This window comes from Nicotiana tomentosiformis, chromosome 9 (genome assembly GCF_000390325.3).
Source record: "Nicotiana tomentosiformis chromosome 9, ASM39032v3, whole genome shotgun sequence".
NCBI lineage: Eukaryota > Viridiplantae > Streptophyta > Magnoliopsida > Solanales > Solanaceae > Nicotiana > Nicotiana tomentosiformis.
The window spans coordinates 10,695,547-10,723,415 of NC_090820.1; the positions used below are offsets into that span (position 1 = coordinate 10,695,547).

The 27,869-nt window shown below is 35.7% G+C and overlaps 2 protein-coding genes across 4 annotated transcripts; both read left to right on the forward strand.

The window, feature by feature from the left end:
- The first annotated feature begins 427 nt into the window (after positions 1–427).
- Positions 428–13,442, forward strand: LOC104097016 (uncharacterized). Its single transcript, XM_009603516.4, has 18 exons — positions 428–1,131; positions 1,776–1,886; positions 1,991–2,047; positions 2,164–2,240; positions 2,335–2,434; positions 4,146–4,219; positions 4,833–4,933; positions 5,024–5,127; positions 6,314–6,367; positions 6,474–6,529; positions 6,620–6,658; positions 7,635–7,773; positions 7,976–8,160; positions 8,530–8,597; positions 8,688–8,760; positions 9,907–9,968; positions 10,823–12,020; positions 12,959–13,442. The coding sequence occupies exons 1-18, from the start codon at positions 1,051–1,053 to the stop codon at positions 13,197–13,199; spliced, it is 2,820 nt and encodes a 939-aa protein (XP_009601811.1). The 5' UTR covers positions 428–1,050; the 3' UTR covers positions 13,200–13,442.
- Positions 13,443–15,912: 2,470 nt separating this feature from the next.
- LOC104097014 (glutathione reductase, chloroplastic) lies at positions 15,913–27,634 on the forward strand. 3 transcript variants are annotated; one of them, XM_009603514.4, is made up of 17 exons: positions 15,913–16,033; positions 17,102–17,252; positions 18,240–18,304; positions 19,030–19,099; positions 19,241–19,312; positions 19,694–19,897; positions 20,293–20,366; positions 20,457–20,540; positions 20,790–20,877; positions 21,345–21,426; positions 21,968–22,041; positions 23,650–23,757; positions 23,895–23,959; positions 25,056–25,169; positions 25,578–25,677; positions 26,824–26,877; positions 27,223–27,634. In XM_009603514.4, exons 2-17 carry the CDS (start codon positions 17,112–17,114, stop codon positions 27,313–27,315), a joined length of 1,488 nt encoding a protein of 495 aa, XP_009601809.1. In that variant the 5' UTR covers positions 15,913–16,033; positions 17,102–17,111; the 3' UTR covers positions 27,316–27,634. The 3 variants fall into 3 exon arrangements, with proteins under 3 accessions (XP_009601809.1, XP_009601810.1, XP_018626625.3); XM_009603515.4 differs by lacking the exon at positions 15,913–16,033 and adding an exon at positions 16,409–16,545; XM_018771109.3 differs by lacking the exon at positions 15,913–16,033 and having other exon boundaries at positions 27,223–27,319; positions 27,467–27,634.
- The last annotated feature ends 235 nt before the right edge of the window (positions 27,635–27,869 follow it).

The following is a 27,869-nucleotide window of genomic DNA, read 5'->3' on the forward strand; positions in this document are numbered from 1 at the left end:
TTAATAATTATTTTACATCTGCAAATTGAACTGGTACTTTCTAATCTTCCAATTTTATTTTATATCTAATGCACATATTTTAATAATATTTATATAATTTTTAAAAATTTATATTGATCTCATAAAATACATGTGTAACGTATCAAAAAACTATTATATACTTGTTGTTTGATTGAGAAATAAGTTATTCCATAATTAATGATCTCGAGACTAATTATTTTAGAATTATTATTTTACCTTTTCATAAGAATAAAAATAATATTATAATTTCACCATAATTAATTATATCACAATTTTATCCATTATTTCTAGTACAAAACCACCTGCGCTCATAATTTTTTTATCCAAAGCCATCGCGAATCAAAGAGTTCTCATATCACTATCCTTGTTGAATACTATTATTAAATTGAAAACTTCTCTCTCTCTCTGCAACTGTCCTTTCTCTTTCTCTTTCTCTATCTAGAAACTTTTGTTTCTCTCTCTACACATCAACAAAGAGTAAAATAGACAGGGAGAAGACCATTACATTAACCCCAGCCCCCAAAAAACTGGTCAGTATTTTTTCTTCTTTGATGATACACCTGGCAACTGTTTGACACAGTTTCAGAACTCCTGGTTTACACCTGTTGGATCCTCTCAATACTCAATACCCAAAAGAAAAATATATGCAATAAACCCAAGAAAAAGCCCCACCCCCCAAAAAATATTCTTTGATTAATTTCTATATACCCAGAATTGAATTTTGGGGAATCCCAAAAAATCCCACCTTTATAATACTACTGGGTTTATCATCATCTGGTCTAATTTTGGCTCTGTGTTTGTTTTTTCTGAGATTTTGGGATCAAACTGAATTTTGATCAAGTTTTGTAGTGTAGTTGAAGAGAAGATTAGTAGATTACTTATTTGTTGGGATTTTATTGGAAAACTTGAAGCCAAGTTTGGATTTCCCCCCCTTGTATTTGTTGGCTTAAGGCACTGTTTGGTAAATGGTTTTGAGGGCAAGTTGATTGGAGAAAGGTTTGGTCTTTTAGTGTTTTAAGGAGAATAAAAATGGTGAGTGGAACTTTGTTTCATTGTAGAAAGAACTCATGGCCACCTGAGGAATATATCAGTAAATCAACTTTACAATTGGTAAGTTCTAGCTAACTACCTTGTTAATTAGCTGGTAATATTATTTTTTGTAATGGACAAATTCTTTTTGTTGTTTATAGCCGACCTCAATTTGTTTAAGACTGAGTCGGAGTCGTAGTTGTTGCAACAAAATTTGTTGTTTTATGCCATGGAAAATAAGAACGGAGCCTTGCAGCAACAGTAAAGTGTGACTTATATGTTACAGGTTCGCCCCGTGCAAGCCGCCACTATTGCTTGCATTAGGGTGGGCGGTCTACATCACACCACGGTCTGCTCTTTTATGTTGTGTGACCGCGGGATGCCTTGTGCATCGGGCTGCTCTTTTATGCCATGGAAAATAATGAGACCAGTTGAATGTAATTGTGAATATATGCTGAACTTGAAAGCTAAAAAACATGCTTCACTATGCCAGGGAAAATGTTGTTAATGATGTTTGAAGTTGTTTTGAAGTTAATTGTTTTTCTTCCTTGTATGTCTTAATATTGGTCCTGCAACATAGTTCCAATTTTATCTCCTTTATTTTCGTGTTGTTTTATTTTGTTTGTTTGTTTTCATATTGTAGGGAGTTGCTTTTTGATCTTTCACTTTGATGATGTTCAATTTTTTAAAATAGTTTTAGTGATCTTGTGTTTTGCTTGCTGCAGTTTGATTTTGATAGTGCTGCACCACCATCTCAAGCTTGGAGAAGGAAACTAAATAGCCATGCTAGCAAGTTAAAAGAATTTAGTGTAACATTCACGGAGGCAATAAAAATGGTATGCATGTCTGTTTTAGGCTTTTACAACTATTGTCATATAGGAAAATTCCCCTGGATTTTGACTTGTTGCTTTGCCTTGTAATCTTTGTTTATTTTTTTTAGGTTCGGCTTGGTATACGTCTATGGTCATATGTAAGGGAAGAAGCATCCTATGGAAGGGTAACTTTCTTGATCTCATCTGCCTTATATAGATACAAGTATAATTTCATGCTTTGAATGAGTGCTGTAAAGTTAAGGGATTTCTGAAAGGTCCTACCATTCTCTTACATTTGCAGAAAGCTCCAATTGATCCCTTTACACGAGAACGCTGCAAACCATCAGCATCTCAGGGTGTTCCACTTGGAGGGATGGGGTTAGTGTATAGAGTATAAACTAGTGAACAGCTGTTCTGCCGTATTGGAATTCTTTTATTGATCTGATGAGATATCAAACTTATAACATCACAGGAGCGGCAGCATATCCAGAGGCTTCAGAGGCGAGTTCAAGCACTTCCAGATTCTTCCTGGAACATGTGAGACTTCTCCAATCATGGCCAATCAGTTCTCAGTAATGCTCTATCCCTCAACTCTATATTCTTTCAGTTCATATCTGTATTTGGATATTTTGATGCTGTTTTATGAACGAATGAGGAGCACTCGGTGTAAGCTCAAGATGTATGAGCTAGAGTTATACCGCTTTTATCTACAAACCACATCTTATATTTCACTAACAAAAGATTATCTTAGGACTAAAAGTAACATTGACACTTTAAACTTTATATTCTAATAACCTTTTCAACCACAAGATAGTGTAACCAACCTATGTTTGATTATTTATATAGAGAAAAGTAAATACTCATTGAAATAGTAGCTGAGTAACCTTCCAAAAAGTTACCACATGACCTCTGGTCAGAAATGTTTTGGTCACTGAATCTTGTCCAAAAATTTTCGGCCACGGGAAGCTTGTTGAGAGTGCCATCATTAATATCTTGGCGCAAAAGTTGCCGCTGGAACAATGGCCAGAATAGTGGCCAGAAGATATGATGAAAGGTGGCAGTGTTGCTGACTTGCTGGAATTGTCAATAGAGGTAAGAATAGCATAATTACGAAAAGAAGGAAAAACTTTGGCTGGACAGGCAATCAAGAGTTATAGCATGTGAGAAAATTAGAGGAGAGGAGACAAAAGATAACTCAATGATAGCGGAGTACAATACGCTATCCACATCTTATATTTACCTAATGAGGAACTAATTAATACTAAGTCTAACATTCTATGACACTATCAAATGGCTTTCAAAATAGCCCATCGTTGCTGGTGTTTTCCATAATCTTGATACTTTAAAAGTGAGTCAAATTTAGCCTTGTCATGGTTAACATAATGTTTTAGCACTCATAACGAAAAACATGGCAGATTGATAACTCGCTCGTAAGAATCATCATCCAAGAATTTCTACTAATTAAGCAGTTCTTGAACATTTAGCATATGCCTTATTTGAAGGTTGGCGTTTGAGTAGTTAATGAGCTGTAATGCTGCTCCCTTTTGACTTTTTAGAAATTGGCTAAAATTGGAGTAATAATGTTTATTGAGCGGTATTTGTTTTCTATGAGATTTTCCGTGGGGCGAGTGGCATCCAAAGTGCCTCATTGTTGTACGAACATATGTGAATTGAACGAATGCAACCACCTGTCTATCACTCTATCCTCATAGAGTAGTTGACTACACAGAAGAGGGGCTGGAAAAACAAAAATGAAAGAATTGTCCCCACTGATATAGACGAGAGTAGTGAGTCAGAAATCATGTTGCTTAGCTTGGAATCTTTCATCTTGAAGTTAGTACATGTGATGTCGGCAGGTACTATATATTGTTTTAAGATATACTGAAGGTGTAGAGATTATGGTGTTTTGTGTGTTAGTCGAACCAAAGACCAATCACAGTTTCATTATTGAATCAAATCCATATCGGGTTCAGAGGAATTTATGATAAAGCATTGTTGGAGATGAAGCGTTACAGAGCAATACACACTTGAAGGACACGATTCCATTGCAGATCTGTAAGTTGGGGCTAGCCGATCCAGCTGGCTTTCTAGAGCGAGTATATGCATTTGATAGAGTTAACAGTTCTGTATCGTGATATGCTGTCAAGTACCTCAAAAAAAAAAAAGTACTTGAAGCAGTTAGTTATAACAAGGCCTGTGATTTGTTGCTTGGGAAGACTGTTTTTTGTCTTGGATGTATGATTGAAGCACTTAATTTATCATGATTCTTCCTTTTTAATGCAGATTTTTATATCCCGGGATGGAGGAAACAAAAAGTATGCATCCGTTTTATCTCCGGGAGAACATGAAGGGCTAGGGTAAGGAACTAAGTTTCTGAGGAGTAATTTCAACTTCATCCTGACTGATAGTAGATTTCTTCATCTATTATTTTTTGGGGTGGGGTGGGGGGTGGGGGGTGGGGGAGTGGAGGAGGGCGTTCTGAGAACACTTATGTTCCTTAACATCCATCTTCCTTCCGTTTCTGATATTTTTTATCCATTTCTTGCATTCATTAGCTAGATCACTGGAATCTTTGAACTAAAAGAAAAATCAACTTCCAAACTCGATCACATACCATATTTAGCAGAAAAAAAAAATGAATCTTCTGTCGAAATAAAGAGAAAGTTTAGCAGTTGATGGACCACCTTGCTGAAATTTGTCTCGAAGATAGAAAATGAAAAAAAGTCCCTTGATGCTATACTGTTGGTAATCCAATTAAACTGGCACCTGTCGCTTTTGTGCTAATGCGTACAGGAGGTGTACTATGTTGAAACGAGGTGCGAATTGATTTGTTTATCATGAAGTAAATAAGCTTTACTCTGAAAAACCCTGACCTGATAGCTGAATTCCATTACATTTCAAGAGGGAATAGAAAAGGAGGGAAAGGTAAAATGAGAAGATTCTTATGTCTATATGGTCTTCCTCTTACAGGAAAGCAAGTGATCATGGTATATCGTCGTGGGGCTGGAATCTGAGTGGACAGCATTCTACATATCATGCACTCTTTCCTAGGGCTTGGACAGTATATGATGGTACTGTGCTACTCATCTAGAGTATTTCTTTATCTGATATGTTGACTCAGTTTCTATAGATTTCATTTTAATTTTTCCTTTCATATCCAGGTGAACCAGACCCAGAACTGAAAGTTTCTTGTCGGCAAATATCACCGTTCATCCCACATGACTACAGAGAGAGCAGCCTTCCTACATCTGTTTTTGTTTACACTGTATGCATACTTTAAAGTCCTGCTATATAACCTTTTTATGCTGCTTCTCGTTCTCTAGAATCATGTGATACTTTAATCTGATGAAGTAACTGTAATTCAATGACTTAGAAAATAAAATTGCCATTCTTATGATTCATGACTTCCCTTTGACCATAATATAATTCATACATCTATTGCATGATCACGAAGTGAAACACAATTGAGGATGCTAAATGCAACTTTGCAGCACGAGCTATCATCTATGAAGATCTTGTCTTGTGGTGGAATTAAAAGTCACGTTAATGGTTCATGCGGATCAATATTTTCATAAATGCTATCTTCAATACTCAGAATCGTAAATGCCAATTATCACTTTTTGCATTCTTTATTCACCATTAGCTGTTTCTCTTTGCAAGAAAGTCAATTGTGTCATTTGAGGAAAAGTAAACATATTTGTCTCTGTTCGGGGGGATCAGTAATCAGTAGGAGTATCCTGCTATTTCTACTGTTATCCCTGTGTTATTGTCTCAGAATTTCGTTGTCACTTTTTTGAGCTATTTTACAACCCGATTTGAGTGTTCGGTATGAACTAATTTTTACCAAATTGTAAATTGTCTACACCTCAATCTATTCTGAACTCTGCACAATTAGAGATCTTGTCTAACGACGTTCTTTATTGTTTGTAATAGACCATATTTTTTATTGGCGTAGACAAGTGATAGAGCTATAGAAAGTTCTATTTATGCATGATACCTGTGATGTGTATCAAGAACAGTTGATAAGATTTTATCTATTTTACAACAGCAGCAAACCTGGTAGTTTCCCACAAGTGGGGTCTGGGGAGGGTAAGATGTATGCAGCCTTACCCCTACCCCTGGAAGGGAAGACAGGTTGTATCCGATAGACCCTCGGCCAGAGAACGACAAGATTTTATCTATTTTATCAACAAAAAAAAAATCAAGATCAGTTGATAAGATGATGACAAGACTTCAACAAATATCTTCCAACATGCTGTTTTTGGACTTTTTTTGATCCATAAAATTTTTGTAAAATGCAAACATGCGTAACTCTAATGCAAAAAGTCATAATTCTTTTGGAAATTAATGAAGTGATGTTACCTAATGTCAGCATTAAATTTGATCTGAGGGACTTAATTAACTGCTCCTCTTGTGTGCTTATTAGCGTCTTTCTTTTGTTTCTTTGGTAGCTGGTGAACACTGGGAAGGAAAGGGCACAAGTTAGCCTTCTTCTTACATGGGCGGTAAGTGGTTCCACACTTCTGGTTGTTGCGAATTGCGATTATGTTCGATTCAGTAAAATACTATGGGATTATTCAATATTCAGTCACAATTATTTGTTTTATACAGAATTCAATTGGAGGTGTCTCACACCTATCAGGAGATCACGCGAACGAACCATTTATGTGAGTATTTATCATTCAATCTCTTTTAGCTTCCATATACTTGTGGTTTTGCAATTGATTTTCAACCCTTATTTATCTTACTTTTGACAGAGGTGAAGATGGAGTCTCTGGCGTACTCCTACATCACAAGCAAGTCATCAAACTTTATTAGCTAGATATGACGGTTGGTTTGCAGATGTTCCTTGGTATTTTCAGTTTTCTAGTTGGTGAAAGTCAAGGAAAGGTTGTGACTGGAGAAGTGAAAAAGGGCAATTGTGGATCTCTAAGATGTCAAAAGTTACAAACAACTTCCAGAGAGACACTAAATATGTCTTCTTTTATACTGACGATTTGACTAGTCAATAAAATACAAGATCTAGGATTAAGTTGGAGAGTAGTGTTTCATAGTGCTATCAAAATATCCTTTATATTTCTGGGCTCTTAAGTCTTAATTGATCCCTTCTCTTGAGCTAAGAGCTGCTGTTAAAACAAGGGACAGGCCTAATTCTTTCAGCCATTATAGAATAGTCATCCATTATTCTTTTTTTAGTATAAACTTTTGACCATCAAAGAACACATATTGGTTTTGGACAATTTTCCTCTGTTTTACCCATACGAGATATGAGGGACTTCGAAACTTTTCTCATTTGAACATTTACTTTAATGAGACAGTTATCCACTGTGAGGTTTTGAAGCACGCGACCTGAACTCAAAGTGGCAAGGGGATGTCTGTGTACAGTATTAACTAATCCATATGACAGACTGACTTTTGAGTAGAGCAAAAGATTAAAATGATAACAAGCTTATATTTTCTTTCTGGTTTAGCAAGCTAGTGCTTTGTTATTGCTTATTACTGTACTGCCTTGATTTGGCGGCTTTCCCTCGGTGATGGTCTTGAGTTGCTTTTAATGAGGAGAAAAACATGGTATTAATTGCTAGTAACAATTATTGACCTTTCTGAGGGGTGTCCCTCTGGGGAAACTGACATCTTTGGTCATAACAAAAGGGAAAACGACTTTTATTCCATGCATCATGGTCGGGTTTTTCCCCCTCTTTTGTGGGCTCACTTTTGTAAGTTGAAATTTTGAGTGTCATGTTAACTCTTGTGTTGTTGGCTGGGCTGCAGGACAAAAGAAAATCCTCCTGTTACTTTCGCTGTAGCTGCATGCGAAACTCAGAATGTCAGCGTTACTGTTTTACCCTGTTTCGGCATGTCTGAGGGAAGCTGTGTAACAGCAAAGGATATGTGGGGTAAAATGGTTGAGGTAATAGCTTAAACTATTTTCTGATAGTTAAGACTTTTCGGTGCGTCATTGAACCTTGAACAGATGGTCCATTATCGTCCTTTTTATCGTATCTGGAGACAAGTCCTGCATCAGTCTATAGGGGTTTAAAATTTCTATCAACACTAGTTCTATTTGGCTTTATTATATATGTTTCTCATGATTGCCTTGTATGTTTTTTAAGGATGGGCATTTTGATCGAGAGAACTTCAGCAAAGGACCAAGCATGCCATCATCACCTGGGGAGACACATTGTGCTGCAGTTTCTGCAACCGCATGGGTTGAACCACATGGAAAATGTACCGTGGCATTTGCTGTTGCTTGGTCATCTCCTCAAGTTAAATTCATGAAAGGAAAGTCATATTATAGGTAATATTTCATATTATATAAATTGTGTTCCCATATTGTTAAAATTTAGAATTTTTGAGACTTCTGCATATTTACCTTTTGTCTAAATTCTAAAACATAAGTATTTTGATTATAAATGTGTTCAGCACAATTATCCTCGAAAATGTAAATCATAAGGAGGTGAATAGGCAACAAGAAAGGAATCTCTGTCATCATTATATCAGGAGTTCGTCATATTTTAGAGTCAAGTTTGTCAAGCTATTATCATATTTTAGAGCCGAGTTTGTTAAGCTATTAATTTTCCTTAAAGTCCTATATGTTAGGGGACACTTGTCTTATTCTTTTTCTTTCTTTTATTTTCCTTCTCCTTGGTGTGGGGGTTTGCTACAGGAGGTACACACGGTTCTATGGAACTTCTGAAAGGGCTGCTGTAGATTTGGTTCATCATTCTTTGACAAGTGAGTGTCTCCTTTTCTGCTTAGGCTCCTGTTTAATTTCTTAGTTGTGCTTACTAATTGATGGCGTTATTATTCTTTTACATTGATCAGATTATAAGCTGTGGGAAGAAGAAATTGAGAAATGGCAGAATCCTATCCTTAATGATGTTAGGCTACCAGAATGGTAAGTTTGAATGTTTTATAGAGTTTTTGCAATTGTTAAAATAGCATTATGCTTTTTTGCATTAGTTATCATCACGAGCATAAGCATAATTTGAGAACGGAAGGTTAAAATAAAATTAACATGAACAACTTTGCGATAAGATCTGTACGACTTACCAACACTGCATACATCCAATTACATAGAGTTTTTACCAAGATTTTATCACATAATATATTATATATACTCCTTGCTTTCTGTGTTCCTGCTTGTGGAAGATTCAAATAATTCCACATATGAGTGGTCCATTTGAAACAACTATATTGTGCGTAATTAAAGTAGTCCGGTAACATTTCATGATTTTCTTATAAACCACAGAACTAGTTGTTCATCAGTGTTATTTTGAAGTCAAACACGGTACATGAAGTGAGGTTGGAAAATACATGCTAGAGCCTATTATAGTGACCATTATTTTAGTCTTTCCTTTTGACACATGCCATTCGAGTGGTCAGACATGGAATGGGACAGGTGAAGAATGTGAAGGGAGAACCGCTGTTGCCTTTTCTTTTCTTATAATATTTTCCTGAATGTGAAGTGGCCCGAATGATAACAATTTTGAAGTTAGTTGTTTTGACAATTTACTTGTATTTTTAAATTGCTATTACTTTTATACTTTTTTCCTCTTGGAGTCCATGCAGACTTAGGGCTCAATGGAAGAAGAAAAAAGTATATAGGCGATACCGAATAGTTGGGAATATGTTTTAGTCATGTTAGTACATTTACTTTAGGTCCTAAGCTTTTTAGGAATGAGATTTATATGCCGGTAGAAAATGTTAAGGACTTCTAATACTTTTTATGTTTATTTGTATAAATTTGGCTCGAGTTTAAATGGATAAACATGATTACTGAGAATTGATATAGCAGACTCCAACTTGTTTGAGACTGAGGCTTAGTTATTGTATTACTTTTGTACTTTTCACTCTTTCTTCTAGCTATTGGTAGCTTGTTTACATTTACTGCCATTTACAAAGTTCATATTTCACTATTTTGTGTTTGTACGTTTTCATGAGTTGTAGGTGAATATTACTATTTATATGCTCTGTTCACATAGCGATCGAAATATATATGTCTGGTGTAGTGCTGAACTATTACGACTTCTGAATTTTACAGGTACAAGTTTACACTGTTTAACGAGCTGTATTTTCTGGTGGCTGGTGGAACATTGTGGATTGGTATTCTTCTTTTCTTTCATTCTACAATATAAGCTTATTATTATCTTAATTTCTTGAATGAATCCCACATTATAAGTGCTATATTAAATCTCTCATTTTGCCGCTTGAAACGCCTATTGGTTCTGAATGGATGATTGGGTGTGTTTCCTAGTCTACACAGATGAGTAGAGGTTTTTGTGGGTTGAGGGAAGACACGTGATTGCTTCTGCTGCTCTCTTCTGTTATTCTTTTGAACCTTGAGTGGAATTCTTCCAAAGTCGGCAGCATCCTACTAAGTCTATAGTTTGTGGGACTCTAGGAGGAGTGGCCACGCGGTCTGAGTCTCTCAAAATTTTACTTGCAGAGTTGTAAGGAGGAGATGAAAATGTCCTGTGACTATTTTAGAGATCTTTATTATTTCATGGATAATCGGGTAGTTATATCTTGGCAGTGGATAGGATTTTGTGGCATCTTCTTCGTCTCCTGTATTTTCCTCCACTACTTCAATCACTTCCCGTAGCGGGGTTACCAAAGTCTCAGGATATCATGCTTACCTTGAGTAGAAGGTCTCCATAGGAAGTCTCTAGATTCATAAATCTCTCTCTCTCTCAATATTCTAGTCTGTCCTTAAAATGTCACAACGTTATTTTACTCAGCTGAATCAGATATTTCAGTAGAAGCTCTAGCAGATTTGTATGAGTACGTACATCAAATAAACAATTTCATGTGAGAGAATTGGGTTTCATCACTCATCTGTTGCCTGGATATACTACCTGTTCAACATGTTGCTCTGGGAACAAAGAGTGGCTCATTATTCTTTTTAAATTCGTTAAATCATTAATTTGTTGATCTTGTCTTTACTCTCACTTTTGTAGACTCTGGTGTTCCTTCTTCAGACTCAGTTAGTACCAGAATAACGAGACCGAGCAATGAAGTCAAAGTAACTAAAGTCAAATCGAATTATAAAAATGGTGTACAAGTGGAACAGACGGCATATAATGGTTATGGGGAAGGCAACCATTTCTCAAGTTCTGATAAGATTTCAGAATCAATTATTACTGGCAGTGATGATGTGGGTAGGTTTCTATACTTGGAAGGTGTAGAATATATTATGTGGTGTACATATGATGTGCACTTCTATGCCTCTTTTGCACTTCTTGCTTTATTTCCTAAAATTGAGCTCAGCATCCAGCGGGAGTTTGCCAAAGCAGTCTTGTGTGAAGATGGAAGAAAAGTGAAGTTTCTGGCGGAGGGTAATTGGGGAATACGGAAGGCGAGGGGGGCTATTCCTCACGATCTTGGAATGCATGATCCTTGGCACGAAATGAATGCCTATAACATACATGATACTAGTAAATGGAAGGATCTAAATCCGAAATTTGTGCTTCAGGTCTATAGGGACTTTGCTGCAACGGGAGATTTCTCCTTTGCTACAGATGTCTGGCCTTCTGTATGTGCTGCAATTGAATATATGGATCAATTTGATCGTGACAATGATGGCCTAATTGAAAACGATGGTTTCCCTGATCAAACGTATGATACATGGACGGTTCATGGAATAAGTGCTTACTGTGGTGGTTTATGGCTAGCTGCACTTCAAGCTGCAGCTGCAATGGCCATGCACGTGGGTGACTACGCCTTTGCAGAAAAATGCAAAGGCAGATTGATAAAAGCCAAGACAGTGTTTGAGGCAAAATTGTGGAACGGCTCATATTTTAACTATGACAGTGGATCTAGTAGTAACAGTAAGTCGATTCAGGCCGATCAGCTTGCTGGACAGTGGTACATGGCATCATCCGGCTTGCCTGATCTCTTCGATGGCGTAAAGATCAAGAGTACTCTTCAAAAAATTTATGACTTCAATGTCATGAAAGTTCGTGGTGGCAGAATGGGTGCAGTAAATGGAATGCATCCAAATGGAAAGGTGGATGAGACTTGCATGCAATCCCGCGAGATATGGACTGGTGTCACGTATGGTTTGGCTGCCACCATGCTTCATGCTGGTATGGAGGAGCAGGCGTTCACTACAGCTGAAGGCATATTCATTGCAGGCTGGTCAGAGGATGGCTTTGGGTACGTTGCTATATCATTCTTCCCGTGTATCATTTGGTGAACTTTTACATGATAAATAGCTGGATGATATACAAGTAAAACATTAGGCAACTCCATGAGTTAATTTTGCTACTCCTCTTTATCAACATGACATCAGACTCAGACTCCTAAATGTTTGAAGCATGGGAGACACTACTTTTAAGTAGTACTATACATACTTTGCTTTAAGAATAGCAAGTGAACACACTGATAACAAGAAAGAGATCATACAGTACATATTTGATCGATTGGTTAGGCATAATTCTTGATTCATAACAGCATTATTTTTTGATAAATCCATAACATATCAAGTAATCCATCACATAAAACAACTACATTGCATTTTATCCGATCTTGTTGTGGAAATTGCCGGCACTCTCTCTTCTAATTTAACTGTGGCATATGCCCTTCTAGTGCATGCACTAAGTCTGGCCAAACAATGGAGAGATGTTGAAACCTAGGATATCTCTCACCAACAAATTATGTACAGTACACCATACCAATACCAAAAGTGCTTTTTTGATTGATAACCTTATATGTTAAATCCAGCAGCTGTGCAGAAGTAATTTCATTCATCAATACGTTTCTCTCCATACTGCAAATGTCCTTTAGCCTCCTAAAATGCTAAAGGACAGTGATGCCGGATGATATTTCTTTCCTTCATCACAACGCTCCAAAAGAATCAGGCCACCATACCTCCAATCTGTTTTGTCCCATGAACGGTGGAAATGTTGAAAATAAAAGGATTATCTCATTGGAAAATCCATTTTATTTTATCTACATTTAACCCTGGTTCAAACATCTTTTTGGTCTGTGACTTAATTAACTTGCCAACATATAAGCTAACAGTACAATTTGCTAGTTTGTGCTCTTTGCTTTAGGTTTCTTATGTGGCTTTATCTTTCCATTTTATCATGCAGATACTCATTTCAAACGCCTGAAGGTTGGACCATGGATGGACATTTTCGATCTCTGATATATATGAGGCCTCTCTCAATTTGGGGCATGCAGTGGGCGTTATCAATGCCTAAGACAATCCTTGATGCCCCTAAGATCAATATAATGGACAGAATTCAAGTGTCCCCCTATACTCCTCAGGAGACGGGCGTCCGCAAAATAGTCGAAAAAGCAAAATGTTCTATCTTTCGCTGTTCTTGCTAAGAGTTTTTAATCTTTTGTAGATATTCATTCCCTTACTTCCGTCTAGGGGAACAGCAAAGGTGGCTGTTCGACAAATCTCTTAACACAAAAGGCAATAAAGCAATCTCCAGTACTAGACTCTATATAGATATAATGACGAAAGTTAGTATGAGAATTTGGTTTTTGTTTATCAATGAGTATAACTTTTTAACAGACTCATTTCTTCTGTGCATATTGCACGATCAATGAAATTTTTTTGGTGCATTTGTACATAGGTAAAACTAAGTTTTACAGTACTGGACTGAGACGGGTTTAAATGGAGCAATATGGAGTCGCTTCGGGTTGAGGCATAGTTGTGTTTGTCTGGCGAAATCATTTGTTTTTTTTTATATGTTGACGTGCATATGTTCTCAAATTTATGTAGTGATCTCAAATTTTGTCACCTATATTCTAGCATTAGGTCATTTCTAGCCAAGTATAAAAGACATATTATCGATTTAAAACGCTGATGGAAGATACTGTTAAGATTATACATCAAGTAAACACGCTAAGATTATACACCAAGAAAACACGTGTGATTTTGCTACGGCAGAACTATACGGGCAGTTTAGCTTTGAAAAACTCCTTAAGATCTATAAGAAAGATCTATAAGAGATGAAGTTTATAGTCAACTCCGTTTTTCAAATAACTTTTTTTCCAACATTTTGCTTCTTAGTCTTTTCTAGTGTTCTCAAATAACTTTTTTTTCCTAACACTTTTATGTGGATAATGATGTAATATTAATATGATTGATAGTTTAGTTTATTAGAAATTGACGAGGCGAATTAGAAAAGGACAAATAATTTGTATGGCTAATTATTAGCCATGTCCCTTTGACTAAGGGGCGGATATAGAGCAAACTTTACGGGTTCCCGTGAATCCAGTAACTTTTGCATAAACTTTGTATTTGTACTAAAAAATTTATTAAAAGTATAAGAATATTTAGCTTGGAACTCAGTTCGTTGGTCCAGTTATCATGAAAATTAACTTGAGATTGTTATAGTAACTCATAAAATTAAAATTTTGGATTCGCATGTGTCTTTGAGTACATAAAGGGAAAATGTCCATATAATATCTTGCAGAATAGCAATCAAATTTAAACAACAATACCTTCCTTAAAAAGAAAAGAGAAATTATGGTCCCCCTTCACCTTTTCATACCCGACAGTTTTATGGTTTGGTAGTTGAATCCAAAGCAGCCGACTTAGTCTTTTTTTGGTACTCGTTTTGGACTAACTAATATGAATTTGTGAGGTAGAACGTCAATAAAGAGAAAAAATACTTTCTAACAAGAGCTTTTTCATTCATATAGCTCGAATTCGAGGGTTCTCATTAAGGATGAAATGGTTCTATCGTTTTCCTACAACCCTTTCAAAAAAAATGGAAGACGAATTTGGACTTATTATTGGTTCAGATTAATTATAAACATCAAAGATTAATTATAAATAGTTACTCTTAGTTTTTTAGTATTTTCATTTATATATTCCATAAAGATTTTGCTACGTATATGAACTTTCCTATCATTTTCATCTTTTTCTCTTTTCGTTTCTTACTCTTTCTTTTTCTATTCTTTCTATTTTGTTTCACTTAAGTTTCCACTTTTTTAGTACAAATATTTACTTTTTCAACACGAGACAACTAAGAAGACCATAATACCAAACTATTTTTTTTTAACTTCTTAGAACAATACAAACATGTACATATAATATTGTATGTACAACAAACACTTTAAGTGCATATTTTATTCTAACAATATCACCACTCAGCTTCTGTGATGGCTAAGCATAACATGTATTCTATCAAAATCTCAAAAAAGAAAAAAATTTAGTCCACTAAAATTTGTTCAATTATTAAGTCCACTAAACTCCATATGTCCTCTAAAAATTAGATATGAGAAGTTTCATTATAACAACCAATTAACCATAAACTAAACAGATGGAATAGTTGTATTTAATACTTCATTACATTTGTTAGAAATTTATTCAAAATGTAAAGTACTTGAAAATCTCGAAGCCAATGCGTATTAACTAAGAATAGAATACAATTAAATGAAAAGATGATGAATATAAAACATAATTAACTAATCAGTCCTCTCTTCTATCCATATTATTTGTCTTTTACAATTTTTCTACAATTCTTAAAGAAAGACATTTAATAGTCTTAATCATAAGACAATTTCTCTAAGTTACGTTTCACTCAATTAACACTACTAATTGGAGCACTAAGTGTAAATTTGAAAAATAAGGTACTATAATAAATGACTTTTTGTTTTCTTGCAATATTAAATATTTTAAACTAATTTTAATTTTGATAAAAAGACTAATATTTGGGACTAGAAACCGGAGTGAGTATTAAAGATTAGTTAATTTGATTGATATATTAGTTGGTTGTCATAAGACATGAAAGGAAATTAGTTTTTCAAAATCTATTACTCGCTCGTCCCTTCGAATTTATGTGAACATGTTTGAATGAGCACAAAGTTTAAGAAAAAATAAATACTTTTAGAATTTGTGGTTCTAAACAATTCAAAAAGGGGCCAGAGTATTTGTGTGATTATAAAAGTATGTTTAAGTAAAATTATTTCCAAATTTAGAATGATTATTCTTTTTGGAACGGATTAAAAAAAAAAAATACCGCTAATCATCAATTCCGGTCTTTGCATACTCCCTTAGCTGAACCGGTCAATCCCGGTCCATCCGATTTTTATAAATTCCGATTCTCCTCTCCTTCACAGGTTTTCTACACTGCAGCAAAACAGCACTTACAATTAATTCTCTGTTGAGTTCTCCGGCAATCGTCAACCGGCGGCGAGTAAAAGTAATCTCATTCTCTCTCTAACGACTCGTAACTCCATGTTTTCAGCTTTCAGTGAAATCCTCTAATATTTTAGGTTTTTTTTTTTTGCGTGTTTGAATTTGATTGTGAGAGAATTGATTTTAGGGTTGTCGAAAGGGAATTTGTTTTATGTTTTGTTTTACAGTTCTATTGTGATATTAAAAGGAAAATTATTGAATTTGGAAATAAAAATCATTTTATTTTTAGACTTTTCTTCAGTTGCATTTTGTTTGACGTAGTCACTGACAACTTTTTTCTTTGACTAAGATTATATTAATCGTTTTAATACATTTATTTTAATTTTCTAAACATCATATAAATGACTATTTATTTGTAGTATATATATTCTAATCCAACCCCAGCTATGCAATTCACACACGTCTTTTCTGAGTATATATAAACCTCTTGTTTTAGTTTCATAGGATCCTTGTACTATTTTCTTGAGCTGAAAGAAATCAACTTTACTGGTTACTATTTATTTCATACTCATTAAGGTATTGTGATTCTTTCTTCAGTTTGTTGCTAAGAATCTTGGTATGATATAAGAATTAAAGAGTCCCCTCCCGAGTAGTATAAATTGATCGCATTCAAGGGTGTGGCCTAGTGGTTAATGAAGTGGCATGAAAGCCATGAGTCTTAGGTTCGAATCCATCTGTCTAAGTCTGGGTGGACAGAGTTATGAGGTATTTGGAGAAAATAAAAAAGTAAAATCTAGTTACTGTTTTAAGGTGTTATTTTTTTGGGCTATTTACAAAAGTTTCTTCTTTATCAATTTAGGCATCTTTTGAGTTAATTGGTCAGTTCAAATATTGGGGTTTATGAGGCTTTGAATCGCTAAGTATTTTTTATTTTTTTATTTTTTTATTTTTTTATTTTTTTATTTTTTTTATTTTTTTTTGTTTGTAATTCTCATGTGCTTATCACAAGGGTTCCTCTTTTTTTTCCCCTTTCTCTTTCTGACATTTTCTTTGCTGCTAAACAAGATATGGAAGTAGTGGTGATGTTTTACTGTTCTGTGATAATAGTCCTTTGTCGGTTTTGTTTGTACAGACTTGTAATCATGGCTAGGAAGATGCTGATTGATGGAGAGTTGGACAAACCCGGTCAAGAAGAACAGCACTATGACTTTGATTTGTTCGTAATAGGCGCTGGAAGTGGTGGGGTTCGAGCTGGTCGATTTTCAGCCCAATATGGAGCTAAGGTATATAGTATTTCTGCAATTTGTTTATGGTTCATATTTTTCTAATTTAATGTTGTTTAGTAGTTAGTTCGAAACAATGAATCGGAGTCTTTGGGATCTTTCCATTCAACTGTAGCTTTAAGGTCACTTGAAATGGTTGAATTTTAATTGGTTTTGCTGATGGATATGGCAAATTGAAATATATGGTGAAGCTAATAAATGTTTGCCCCAGGGTTTATTTGTTGGTTATTTGGTCTTAGCGTCTTTATCATACATGAGCCATGAATTTCCATTCACATTATTGAAGAACAATGGCAAGCAGAATAAGTACCGAGTTATAATGATTTGTCCCCTTATTTATTGGTTTGAGTTTGCCTGAGCCGAGGATCTCTTGAAAACAATCTCTCTACCTGCACAAGGTAGGGGTAAGGTTTGGGTACACACTAATTTCCCCAATCCCATATATACCCTCCCCAGACCCCATATGTGGGACTGGGCATGTTGTTGTTGTTGTTGTTGTTGTTGTTGTTATTGGTTTCAGCGGTCTCTTCTGTACTAGCTTGACCTGATAATTGATGCCCATCATAAGTCATGACTATTCTATTCAGGTTGTATTTTAAGCTTCTCTTTGTGGAACTCACTTAAACAGAGCCTTAAGACTAGAATGATCTAGTCATAGATGGGTGGATGGAGAAACCAGTATAATCACATATTCATTAATTTAAGATGCAGCATCTTTAAGGTCTTATTCATCTGATGGCTTTAGCTGTTGGATTCCATTAACTGAAGCAATTTATAAGCAACATGCTTGATTAGAAATTTTGATGTTTTTATTTTCTCTCTTTCTCAAGGGTTGTGCTTTCAGTTGGTTCTGTTATATATGATGATACATGTTTTTTCTTATTCCTTGGCAGTTCTTACCACACATGTTTACTTATCTGCTTTTAGTCCTTGAAAAGAACTCTTTCAGTTTTCCTTTTCTCAAGAATTTGATATTGGTGTTTGAAGGTTGCGATCTGTGAGCTTCCATTTCATCCTATCAGCTCTGAACTTAGTGGGGGAGTTGGTGGAACGTAAGTTTATCATGCTTTGGCTTATAGCCTTTTAAGTTGCAGACCATTTTGTGTTTATGGCTTTTTTTGTGTTAGTTATAACTACAATTGAAAATGGGCTCTCTTTCTTGTAGTCTGTATGTTGCCTGTTAAGAATAAAGATTGCTCCTCATAAAACAATAATTATCATGTGGTAGGAACATTTTGGTAGCAGTATGAGAATATACTATCTCCCTTATCAAAAAAAATGAGAATATACTATCTTGAGTATCATCCATGCATATTTTTGAATTAAAAGAAATATTAGTGGACCAGCTTATTCTGCACAATAAAGTAATATCGTATGCCACTATGGGAACATTGAAGATGTTGTCTGTGAGGAATACAAAATTATCCATACTTAACACATACCAGTATAACTGTTACTTCTAAATTCTAATTAGGTACAAGTTTGTTTTATGGAAGTGACTTTTCAGAGTTTAGTTATGTATATAAGAAGGTTAAAAATTGCAGAACAAAATTCTACAATTTTTAATAAATATATCATTATATGTGACATTCATTGAGATTTTCATCTCTTGTTCCATCAATGTTAAGTAATGGAGCTCTGTGATAGAAGAGTTTGCAAGTTTTCCTATCAGCTATTAGATTCATTATTGAACCAAAGGGAAATCTATGTCAAGTTTCTTTAAGTTAGTCAATTGTTCTTGATAGTAAAACTTAAGTCCTACTTTCATTTTGTGCAGGTGTGTTATTCGTGGTTGTGTTCCTAAAAAGATTTTGGTTTATGGAGCAGCCTATGGGCCGGAGCTGGAGGTGAAACTTTACACCTACAAAATAGTTTGGCTTACAGAGCTACCTATTTCTATTTCTCCACCTCTTACCTTAGTTTGAGAACACATAGAGTGTATGGGATATGGGTAATTTGGTCCCTTAATGCTTTTGGGTGACCTGCAGGATGCAAGGAGTTATGGATGGGAAGTGAATGAGAGAGTCAACTTCAACTGGAAGAAGCTTTTGCATAAGAAGGTAGTTTAAACTCCTTTGAGAACTGTAACTTTGTACGTGATTGACAGAGTCAGTACTTTATCTAAAATTCTGTTTTAGAACTTGTCATTTCTCTGAGGAAGTCCAGTGGAATAATTGTGGAAAGTTTGACCTCATCATATACAAGAAATTGAAAAAATTATTTTGATTGGAGTCAACATCATCTGGCAAAATAAAACACACAGTAGATAGCTTTTATACGGTATTCACTGTGGAGTCTATTATGTGGATGCCTCATCAAACTTATTTCTCTTACATGCAGAAACAGAAATTTCCACCTTTATACTAGCCCGTGTTTTCCTTTGAGTGATAATATAAATTCCAAAATACAAATTTTGCTAATGTTGTGTTGCAAACTTGCAGACCAAGGAGATTGTACGGTTAAATGGGATCTATAAGAGGCTACTTTCAAATGCAGGAGTTAAACTCTTTGAAGGTGAGGGAAGGGTGATAGGTCCAAATGAAGTTGAGGTAATTCAACTGGATGGCACCAAGATAAGCTATTCGGCGAAGCACATTCTAATTGCAACTGGTAGTAGGGCTCATCGTCCAGGAATTCCAGGACAGGTGAATCAGATTCTTCTAAAATTCACAATTATTGCTACAACCTGGTTGAATGGAGCTTAATCTTTCAGGAGCTTTGCTCCCTGGCATGCTCATTACATCTATGAAGAACTTGAATCTAGAATCTGTGTGAGATAACTTTAGTTGGAAGTTTAACAATCTGCTTGTTGATTATCTTGCTCCCTCCTCGGGCTCCTTCCTCCATGGTTTCTCTTCCATCTTTCTTTAAAAAATATAAGTTCCGTAGTTTCTCTTCTATCTTTTCTCTTTGCTATTTTGCTGATTGTATTATCTTGTCCCCTTCTTTTCCTTTGGTTATCTTGTTGCATCTAATTTGCTCTTTTCGATGTCTTTTACTATTGTCTTTCTTTATTGTTTACTATATGTTGTGCAAATAGGAGCTCGCCATAACTTCAGATGAAGCCTTGAGCTTGGAAGAGTTACCAAAGCGTGCTGTGATACTTGGCGGAGGGTTTGTACATATCCATATCTTTGTTTTATTGAATTCATTTCCATCGATGAATTAGGATGTGAAATATTATTTTTACTTACTTGGTCACAGGTACATTGCTGTTGAGTTTGCTTCAATATGGCGAGGAATGGGTGCAACAGTGGATCTATGTTTCAGAAAGGAACTCCCACTGAGGTGAAAATATGTCTTATTGTTCATCATCTTTAATTCTATTTTTCTAAAAAGAGTAAGTGGGTTCTTATCGAAGTGAGACTACATTTCATTGAATAAACTGCACTATAATTATGTAAATCAAAGTTAAAAGAAAAATGCTATTCTAGTGAATCACTGTAAGACATGAAGTTTGGTGATTTCTGGTGATTATAATTTATAAATTTGTGACACGTCATGTGACATTGTTATGTTACCAAACTGAATTTGCAGAGGTTTTGATGATGAAATGCGAGCTGTAGTTGCAAGAAATCTAGAAGGCAGAGGAATCACTATGCATCCTTGCACGACATTGACTAAGGTACTTTGTTTCCATGGCTGTATAGAGGCTGAACAGCTTGTTTTTTGGTGCTAGTTCCACAAGGAATTATTGAATTTTTCTGCATATACATAAGGTTTTAGTCTTCACCAATTACAGTTTGATATGACAGGGAAAGAAGTAAGAGAGAAATTTTCATCCTCTTTGTCCAGTTTGAATTGGACTGGAAAAAAGCAGATAGTTTACATTGATTGGTTATCCGGCACGTTACTTTCTAATCGCACTAGCTATCCTCTACCTACCCCCATCCCACCCACCCCAAAACAAAGAAGGCACTACTTATCCTTTTATGTTATGTTCTACTCCATTTTACCTGTAAAAAGAAAGTTCTACTCTATTTACCCGAAGAAACGTTTTCTTGTTGATTTTCATTGCTATGATTTTATTGCATATGATTCAAGTAATTGCATTTCATATTTTCTAGCTCTAACTGCAATTTAATATTTCAGCTTGAAAAAACAGAGGATGGTATCAAAGTGCACACAGATCATGGTGAAGTGATAGTGGCAGATGTTGTGCTCTTTGCAACTGGTAATTTTATATCATGTATATAGTGAATAGAAGGGCTGAAGTCAGAAGATGGTGACCAAGTCCATTGGGTTGGTCAAAAATATATTTTGGCTGTCCAAGTATCCTCTCCTCAATCCTCACAAGTTAAACTCGCATCTGGGAATTAGGTTCAGCACTACCATCAAATATAAAAGTGATTCCCAGCCATTTTACCTCTGGTTTGATTGAAATTTCACGACCTATAACCAATATTTTGACATAAGTTCTGGAATATATTTTCCCTATTGTACAGAATAAAGCATCAAGAATGACAGAAAATAGCATTGCCTATAAATATTAAATATTGTTAATCCAGTCGCTTAGACTTGCAGTGGAATACAACTGGAAGTTCCACCTATTCTTTTCTCCCCTTTCTATATTCCTCTCTGTTGCCAAGACTAATATTGAACCATTTTCTAGTTACTTCAGTGCTTGTGTCTCTTAACATTGCCTTTTTATCCTTTTCTTAAAACTCCCTTTCTCTTTCGGAATATTCTAAGCAGCTCAGTACTATGTATTCCAGGCCGTCTCCCTAACACAAAAAGGTTGAATCTGGATGCTGTTGGTGTTGAGCTTGACAAGATGCAAGCCGTGAAGGTTATTAGAACATGCTTTATCCTATTTATCGAGTTCCCTAATTAGTTTCTTCATGAAAATCTATGAAATGATGATTGGTGGGGGATTGTGGGTTTTGTTAGATGTGGTCCACATATTTGCAAATGTGATACTGATTTGAGCTATAAAGTTGAACGTGAAGTTTCTCATTTTCAATGGCATAAGGTCATCTATTGAATGTGTTATGAGGAATGAGATCTGTTGAGGCACTTGCAGGACTTTAGGGTTAACTGAGTATAATTTATGTGAAGTGTTTAGTCTGGTGGTTTTATTCAGCTGGGTTACTTTTATGTTAATGTGCACCCCTGCTCAACCCGTCTGCTGATCCACCGCGCACATTGAAGAGTCTAAAACAAGGGGAAAAGTTGCATTATGAGTCTTTAAATGCTACTTCCTTTTTTCCAGTGTATGAAATTCTAACGTTAGTTGGTTTCCAATGCTAGTCACTATGCATGGTTCATGTCAGCCCGTCTGCTGATCCACCGCGCACGTTGAAGAGTCTAAAACAAGGGGAAAAGTTGCATTATGAGTCTTTAAATGCTACTTCCTTTTTTCCACTTTATGAAATTCTAACGTTAGTCGGTTTCCAATGCTAGTCACTATGCATGGTTGATGTGGTTTCTTAATTTCTCGCTTCTAAATTTTTGTCAAAAAAATTTCTTGCTTTTAAATTGATAATATTCATTATTTATATTCAGGACTAACTTAAGTTTATGAACAATTGCTTCTTTTTTTTTCAATCAAGAACAGTTGTTTTTTTTTATTTAGAATAATCTCATTGAGGCTGTCGAAAGAGTTTTAGTATACAAGTGGTATACTAAAGTAGAGAAATCGCAAAACAAATACTAACAATAAAAGAGTAGAGAACTTGCACATGAAAAAAGAGAGTAGAGAACTTGCACAAAGATATGGTTTTTTTCCAGATAACATCCAATTATTTATACTATCAGGAATCTTGTGGATGCACCAAAAATTAACTAGAAATAGAAGACATGCCTTCATCTTTACAGATCATTTTTCACACCTTCGAACACTCCCCTATTCCTTTCTGACTTTCTCTTCAAGGTGCCTAGAAAGAGCCAAATGGAGCTACATTCCCATGCTTTGCATCTTTTTTTCTATTTTGAGGGTTCAGCTGAACACCACATTCTCTACTGTAGCCAGCATTGCCCACTATATTTTGATAGATTCAAGACCGTCCGCCCCAACTGATTACCAACTTCGAAGTGTAGCAACTAATTCACGTCTTTAGTGCGTTTTCACATGTAGAAGATTGCCCCTCCCCTTTTATACTTCCAACCAAGTGAAAAACATACCTTGCTTGGCGCTCTATGAATCTATACTAGTTAAGATTGTTTTAAATTAACAAAAATCAATCGACCTATATCATCGAATCACGAATACACTCTTTCAGATAATATGATTTCGTTAATTTTCTCTAGCATCAGTTTTGTAAACATGCTTCTGTTTCATTCTGTAGTCAATATTTCCATTTTATTGATAACTGTTTAGCAAATTGCTGTATTTCCCAGTGAAGTAAAATATTTTTCATGTTATTGTCTTGAGAGATACCTCCATGTTCTGTTCCAGGTAGATGAGTACTCTCGCACCAATGTGCCTAGCATTTGGGCCATCGGTGATGTTACCAATCGCATGAATCTTACACCAGTTGCTTTGATGGAAGGAACCTGTTTTGCGGTAACTTTTTCTTATGCTCTTATCTGCTAAGTTTTTTTAGTTGACCTTAAGTTGGATTGTCGTGTTCGCTACGGTTGCGCTTGTTGTTGTCATCTGAAGGATAATTTGCTTACTTTTGTTGTGCTTCATGACTGCAGAAAACTGTTTTCGGCGGAAAACCTACCAAGCCTGACTACTCACATATCCCATGTGCGGTCTTCTGGTACCTCTTTGTACCTTCTTGACCCCCCCCCCTCTTTCCTAGTCCATTATTCTTTATCAGTATAATTCAAACTAGTATACTCTACTCCATCGGGGTAGGGGTAAGGTTTGCGTACACACTACCCTCCCCAGACCCCACTAGCGGGATTTCACTGGGTCGTTGTTGTTGTTGTATAATCAATTTGAAAACGATCTTCCATTATATAGTTGTTAGAGTTACCAAGTCTCTTTGAGCAAGTAAATAACTGTGACCATCCGTTCATAGAGAGCTGAGTTCTAGAGGGAAAAACATGACACCAAAGAAATTGCCTACTTGAATTCCATCTCATAGGACAGCTGATGTAAACATTCTCCAAAGAAATTGGCTTCTTGAGTTCAATCTCAAAGGAAAGCTTATGGAAACATTTTGTAAAATGGTTTGAGCACAGCAGAAGTGAGTACTTATTGGCGATCAAGTCTGTTAGAGTTTCTAACATAGGGAATAGCAGGTAGTTTATGTATGATTTTGGAGAATACTCAACTCATAAGTTAGCTTTTAGGGTTGAGTTAGACTTAAGATTCATTTTCTTTACATCATAACAAAGTCAGACCAATCCCTGTTATGTTTCCAGATGTTGCGCCCAAATTATGTTATCCACACTCCAGATGTCCAGTACTGAGCATATGAGGGTGTTAGAATATCTCACATAGGTTGAGGGAATGAGCTGTAGTCTCTTTATACAGTCCAGGACAATCCTCAAGTCATGAGCTAGTTTTTTGTGGTTGAGGTAGACCCAAAGTCCATTGTCTTTACAAAATTGATGTCAATTGATGAAAACCAGTCAACGAAGTTGATGATTCTAAGAAGACTGTGGGTGAATTCTTTTAGTGATACCAAATTATCTAGAGAAGAAAATTGACAATAAATACCAATAGTGGCAGTTACATTAGCTCGGAAGCGTCAGTGGATACTAGTTTTAATCAGTTCTCATTTTCTTTATCACACTTTTGAAATTGGTTGCTTCAATGTTGTGAAGTAGGCCCTTACCTGGTAGAAAGTAGTTCTTTGTGGTTAATCACTAAGATTATAATCTCGTTTCATATTTTTTGTTGGACAGCATCCCGCCTCTTTCTGTTGTGGGGCTTGGCGAAGAACAGGCCATAGAGCAAGTAAATGGTGAAGTTTCAGTTTACACGTCAACATTCAATCCAATGAAGAACACCATTTCTGGGTACCCACCAAATTACTTTTTAATTTGCTGTCAGTAGGTTGCCCCGAATGAGTATCCATTAGAGTCCAATATGTTCAGCTAATTCTACTTCCTGGCGTTTAAATTGGTTCTTGTGTGCAAATAAGCTAAAGCTACAATGGTGACAGATTTTTCTTTTCAGTATCTTTTTAGTTGTTCAAAATGGTAATATCAGCATATGTTATGAGTACTGGATATTGGATAACTACAGGTTTCTTGTATGTCGCATTCATGTGATTGAACAACTGCAGTGTTGAATCTTGGAGCCGTGTTATGCATTAAATCTTGAGCAGTGTTTAATTAGGTTCTTCGACGGCATGATGTTTTGAATTTTACACTAATAAGAAGTACAACTGTGGCAACTAATTCCTAACATTCATGATGTCACAGACGACAAGAGAAGTCAGTAATGAAGCTTCTTGTTGAGGCCGAGACAGATAAAGTTTTGGGAGCATCCATGTGCGGTCCAGACGCACCAGAAATCATGCAGGCATGTATTTTCTGCGTCAATGCTGCATATAATTTGTTTGTACACTTACCTTTTCTATGTTTTTGGTAATTTCAACCTTGAATATTTCCTCTTTTATGAGTGCCAGGATGAGTTTCTCAACTGTGAATAATTTGAGTATTATGCCATGTAGTTGGTGTCATCTGAGTCTTCATGGCAGAATAAGACTGCTCAATTAATTCTCATCGTCGTCCAGGGTGGCATCCTTTTTGTTCCATAAAATTCTTGACAGCTTCCGTGTGACCTATAGGTCACGGGTTCGAGCCGTGGAATCAACCACTGATACTTGCATCAGGGTAGGCTGCCTACATCACACCCCTTGGGGTGCGGCCCTTCCCTGAACCCTGCGTGAACGCGGGATGATTCGTGCACCGGGCTGCCCTTTTTTAAAATTTTTTGACAGCTTCCATCATTAAGCGACCCTCAAACAATGTCCTTTTCTCCTGAAATCGCTCTCCCTTTTATGCTTCATAGTTCACATGTTTTTGCTGAATGTCCTACTTATAGATGTTGTGCCCCACTGCCTGTCATCTTTATATGCTATGCTTTCATGTTTTTGTTGATATGCATCCCGTGTGTGTTTTCATTCTTCCGCTCATCCTTTTTGTCCTCCAGGATGGTAAACCTCACCGCTGAAACCCCACATCCAGGTGTCCCAATAGTGGCTTACCCCACTTTGCTTCCTTAAGTGAACCTCTAAAACCTCATGGTTAGAGGTGGAGGGCCCTTATTAGGTTATCACTCACTTGTCTTCATTTTCCCTGCATCATTGCTTCCCTACATGCACTATGTGAGCTAGTTTTGCTACCTCTTTCTCCCACTATTGGCTCCAAAAAGGGAACATAAATCTTCAGTGATTTTTCTCCCCAGTGCCTAAGAAATTAGAATTGCTTTTTGATATGGAGATGGAAGAAGGGCGTCAATCTCGAAAAATGAAATATTTGATTTTTTTCTCTTCTTAATTTAAGTAAATAATAGAATCAAGTGACAATAGTGGCTTCTTCTGGGATGACAGATGAGCTTTAAATTTTTATCCTTAATGCCCCTCGTGGATTTCTTCCTTCTGCCATTACTCTAGGGTTTCTATATATTCATTCGCTTGACAAAATTTTTTTCTTCCTCTAACAGGGCATTGCCATTGCACTAAAGTGTGGAGCAACCAAGGAACAGTTTGACAGTACAGTAAGTCTTATATTATTGTTACGATATCTTCCTAAAAGACTACTAAGTTTTTACTAATAGAATTGTTGTAGAAGAAACAGAATCAATACTTGATTTCATAGAATCCGTCCAAGGCTAGAAGAGGGATATGTGTTTAGATTTTGCTCCCTCTATACGGATTTGTGAATAATATTTTTCACCTTTTCAAAAAAACTACTTCATAGAATGGTTGCCCTGTAGGCTGAATCCTCATCACTAAAGAATGGTGATATTGAGTTGTTTCGTGTTATTTTTGGTTTCAGTATTCTGTCTTCAATAACCAAGCTATATCATTTTCATTTATTTTCCTTCTGTTTATTACTCCAGGTGGGAATTCACCCTTCAGCTGCAGAAGAGTTTGTTACCATGCGTTCAGAGACGAGGCACGTCTCTTCAAACAAACCAAAGACAAATCTATGAAGATGTAAGATGTGATGAAACTATACTACCACATAGATGGACCTTTGAGGAAAAAAAAAAATACTTCGTGCAATATTTACATACATATGTACACGAAAAAGGGTAGTGAAAAATCTATTTAACCCTTCATAGTTTTTGCTACATGATGCAGTTTTTATTGGTTTAAAATATGTTAAAGAGGACCAACAGAGAATACTGGCAATAGTAACATCTGCATGTTGAACAAAACTAGTTTGGTTTTTGATAATTGTATTAGCAGTAAATTTTCACTTCGCAATGATTTGGTGACGATATTATAATATAATTTACGCCTTTAGTATCTCTATCATCTTCAATTTATAATTTTATCTTGTTTTGTACCTTCTGTTAATCACCAAAACTATTAAGGGTTTCTCTGTATTTTTATTATACACATTTATATGCGTGACACTATCATGAAATAAAATACAGTCAGACTTCGCTATAACATCCCTATATAACAATTATTTACTACAAAAGCTATATTCTTTTCAGAACCAATTTTTATGTTATAATGTATATATATATATATATAT

Coding starts and splice junctions, on each gene's coding strand:
- LOC104097016 (XM_009603516.4), top strand. CDS start 1,051: ATGGTGAGTGGAACTTTGTTTCATTGTAGAAAGAACTCATGGCCACCT. Junction 1,132..1,775: donor GTAAATCAACTTTACAATTG/GTAAGTTCTAGC, acceptor TGCTTGCTGCAG/TTTGATTTTGATAGTGCTGC. Junction 6,368..6,473: donor GCCTTCTTCTTACATGGGCG/GTAAGTGGTTCC, acceptor TGTTTTATACAG/AATTCAATTGGAGGTGTCTC.
- LOC104097014 (XM_009603514.4), top strand. CDS start 17,112: ATGGCTAGGAAGATGCTGATTGATGGAGAGTTGGACAAACCCGGTCAA. Junction 19,100..19,240: donor CCTATGGGCCGGAGCTGGAG/GTGAAACTTTAC, acceptor GGTGACCTGCAG/GATGCAAGGAGTTATGGATG. Junction 20,878..21,344: donor CTTGCACGACATTGACTAAG/GTACTTTGTTTC, acceptor TTAATATTTCAG/CTTGAAAAAACAGAGGATGG.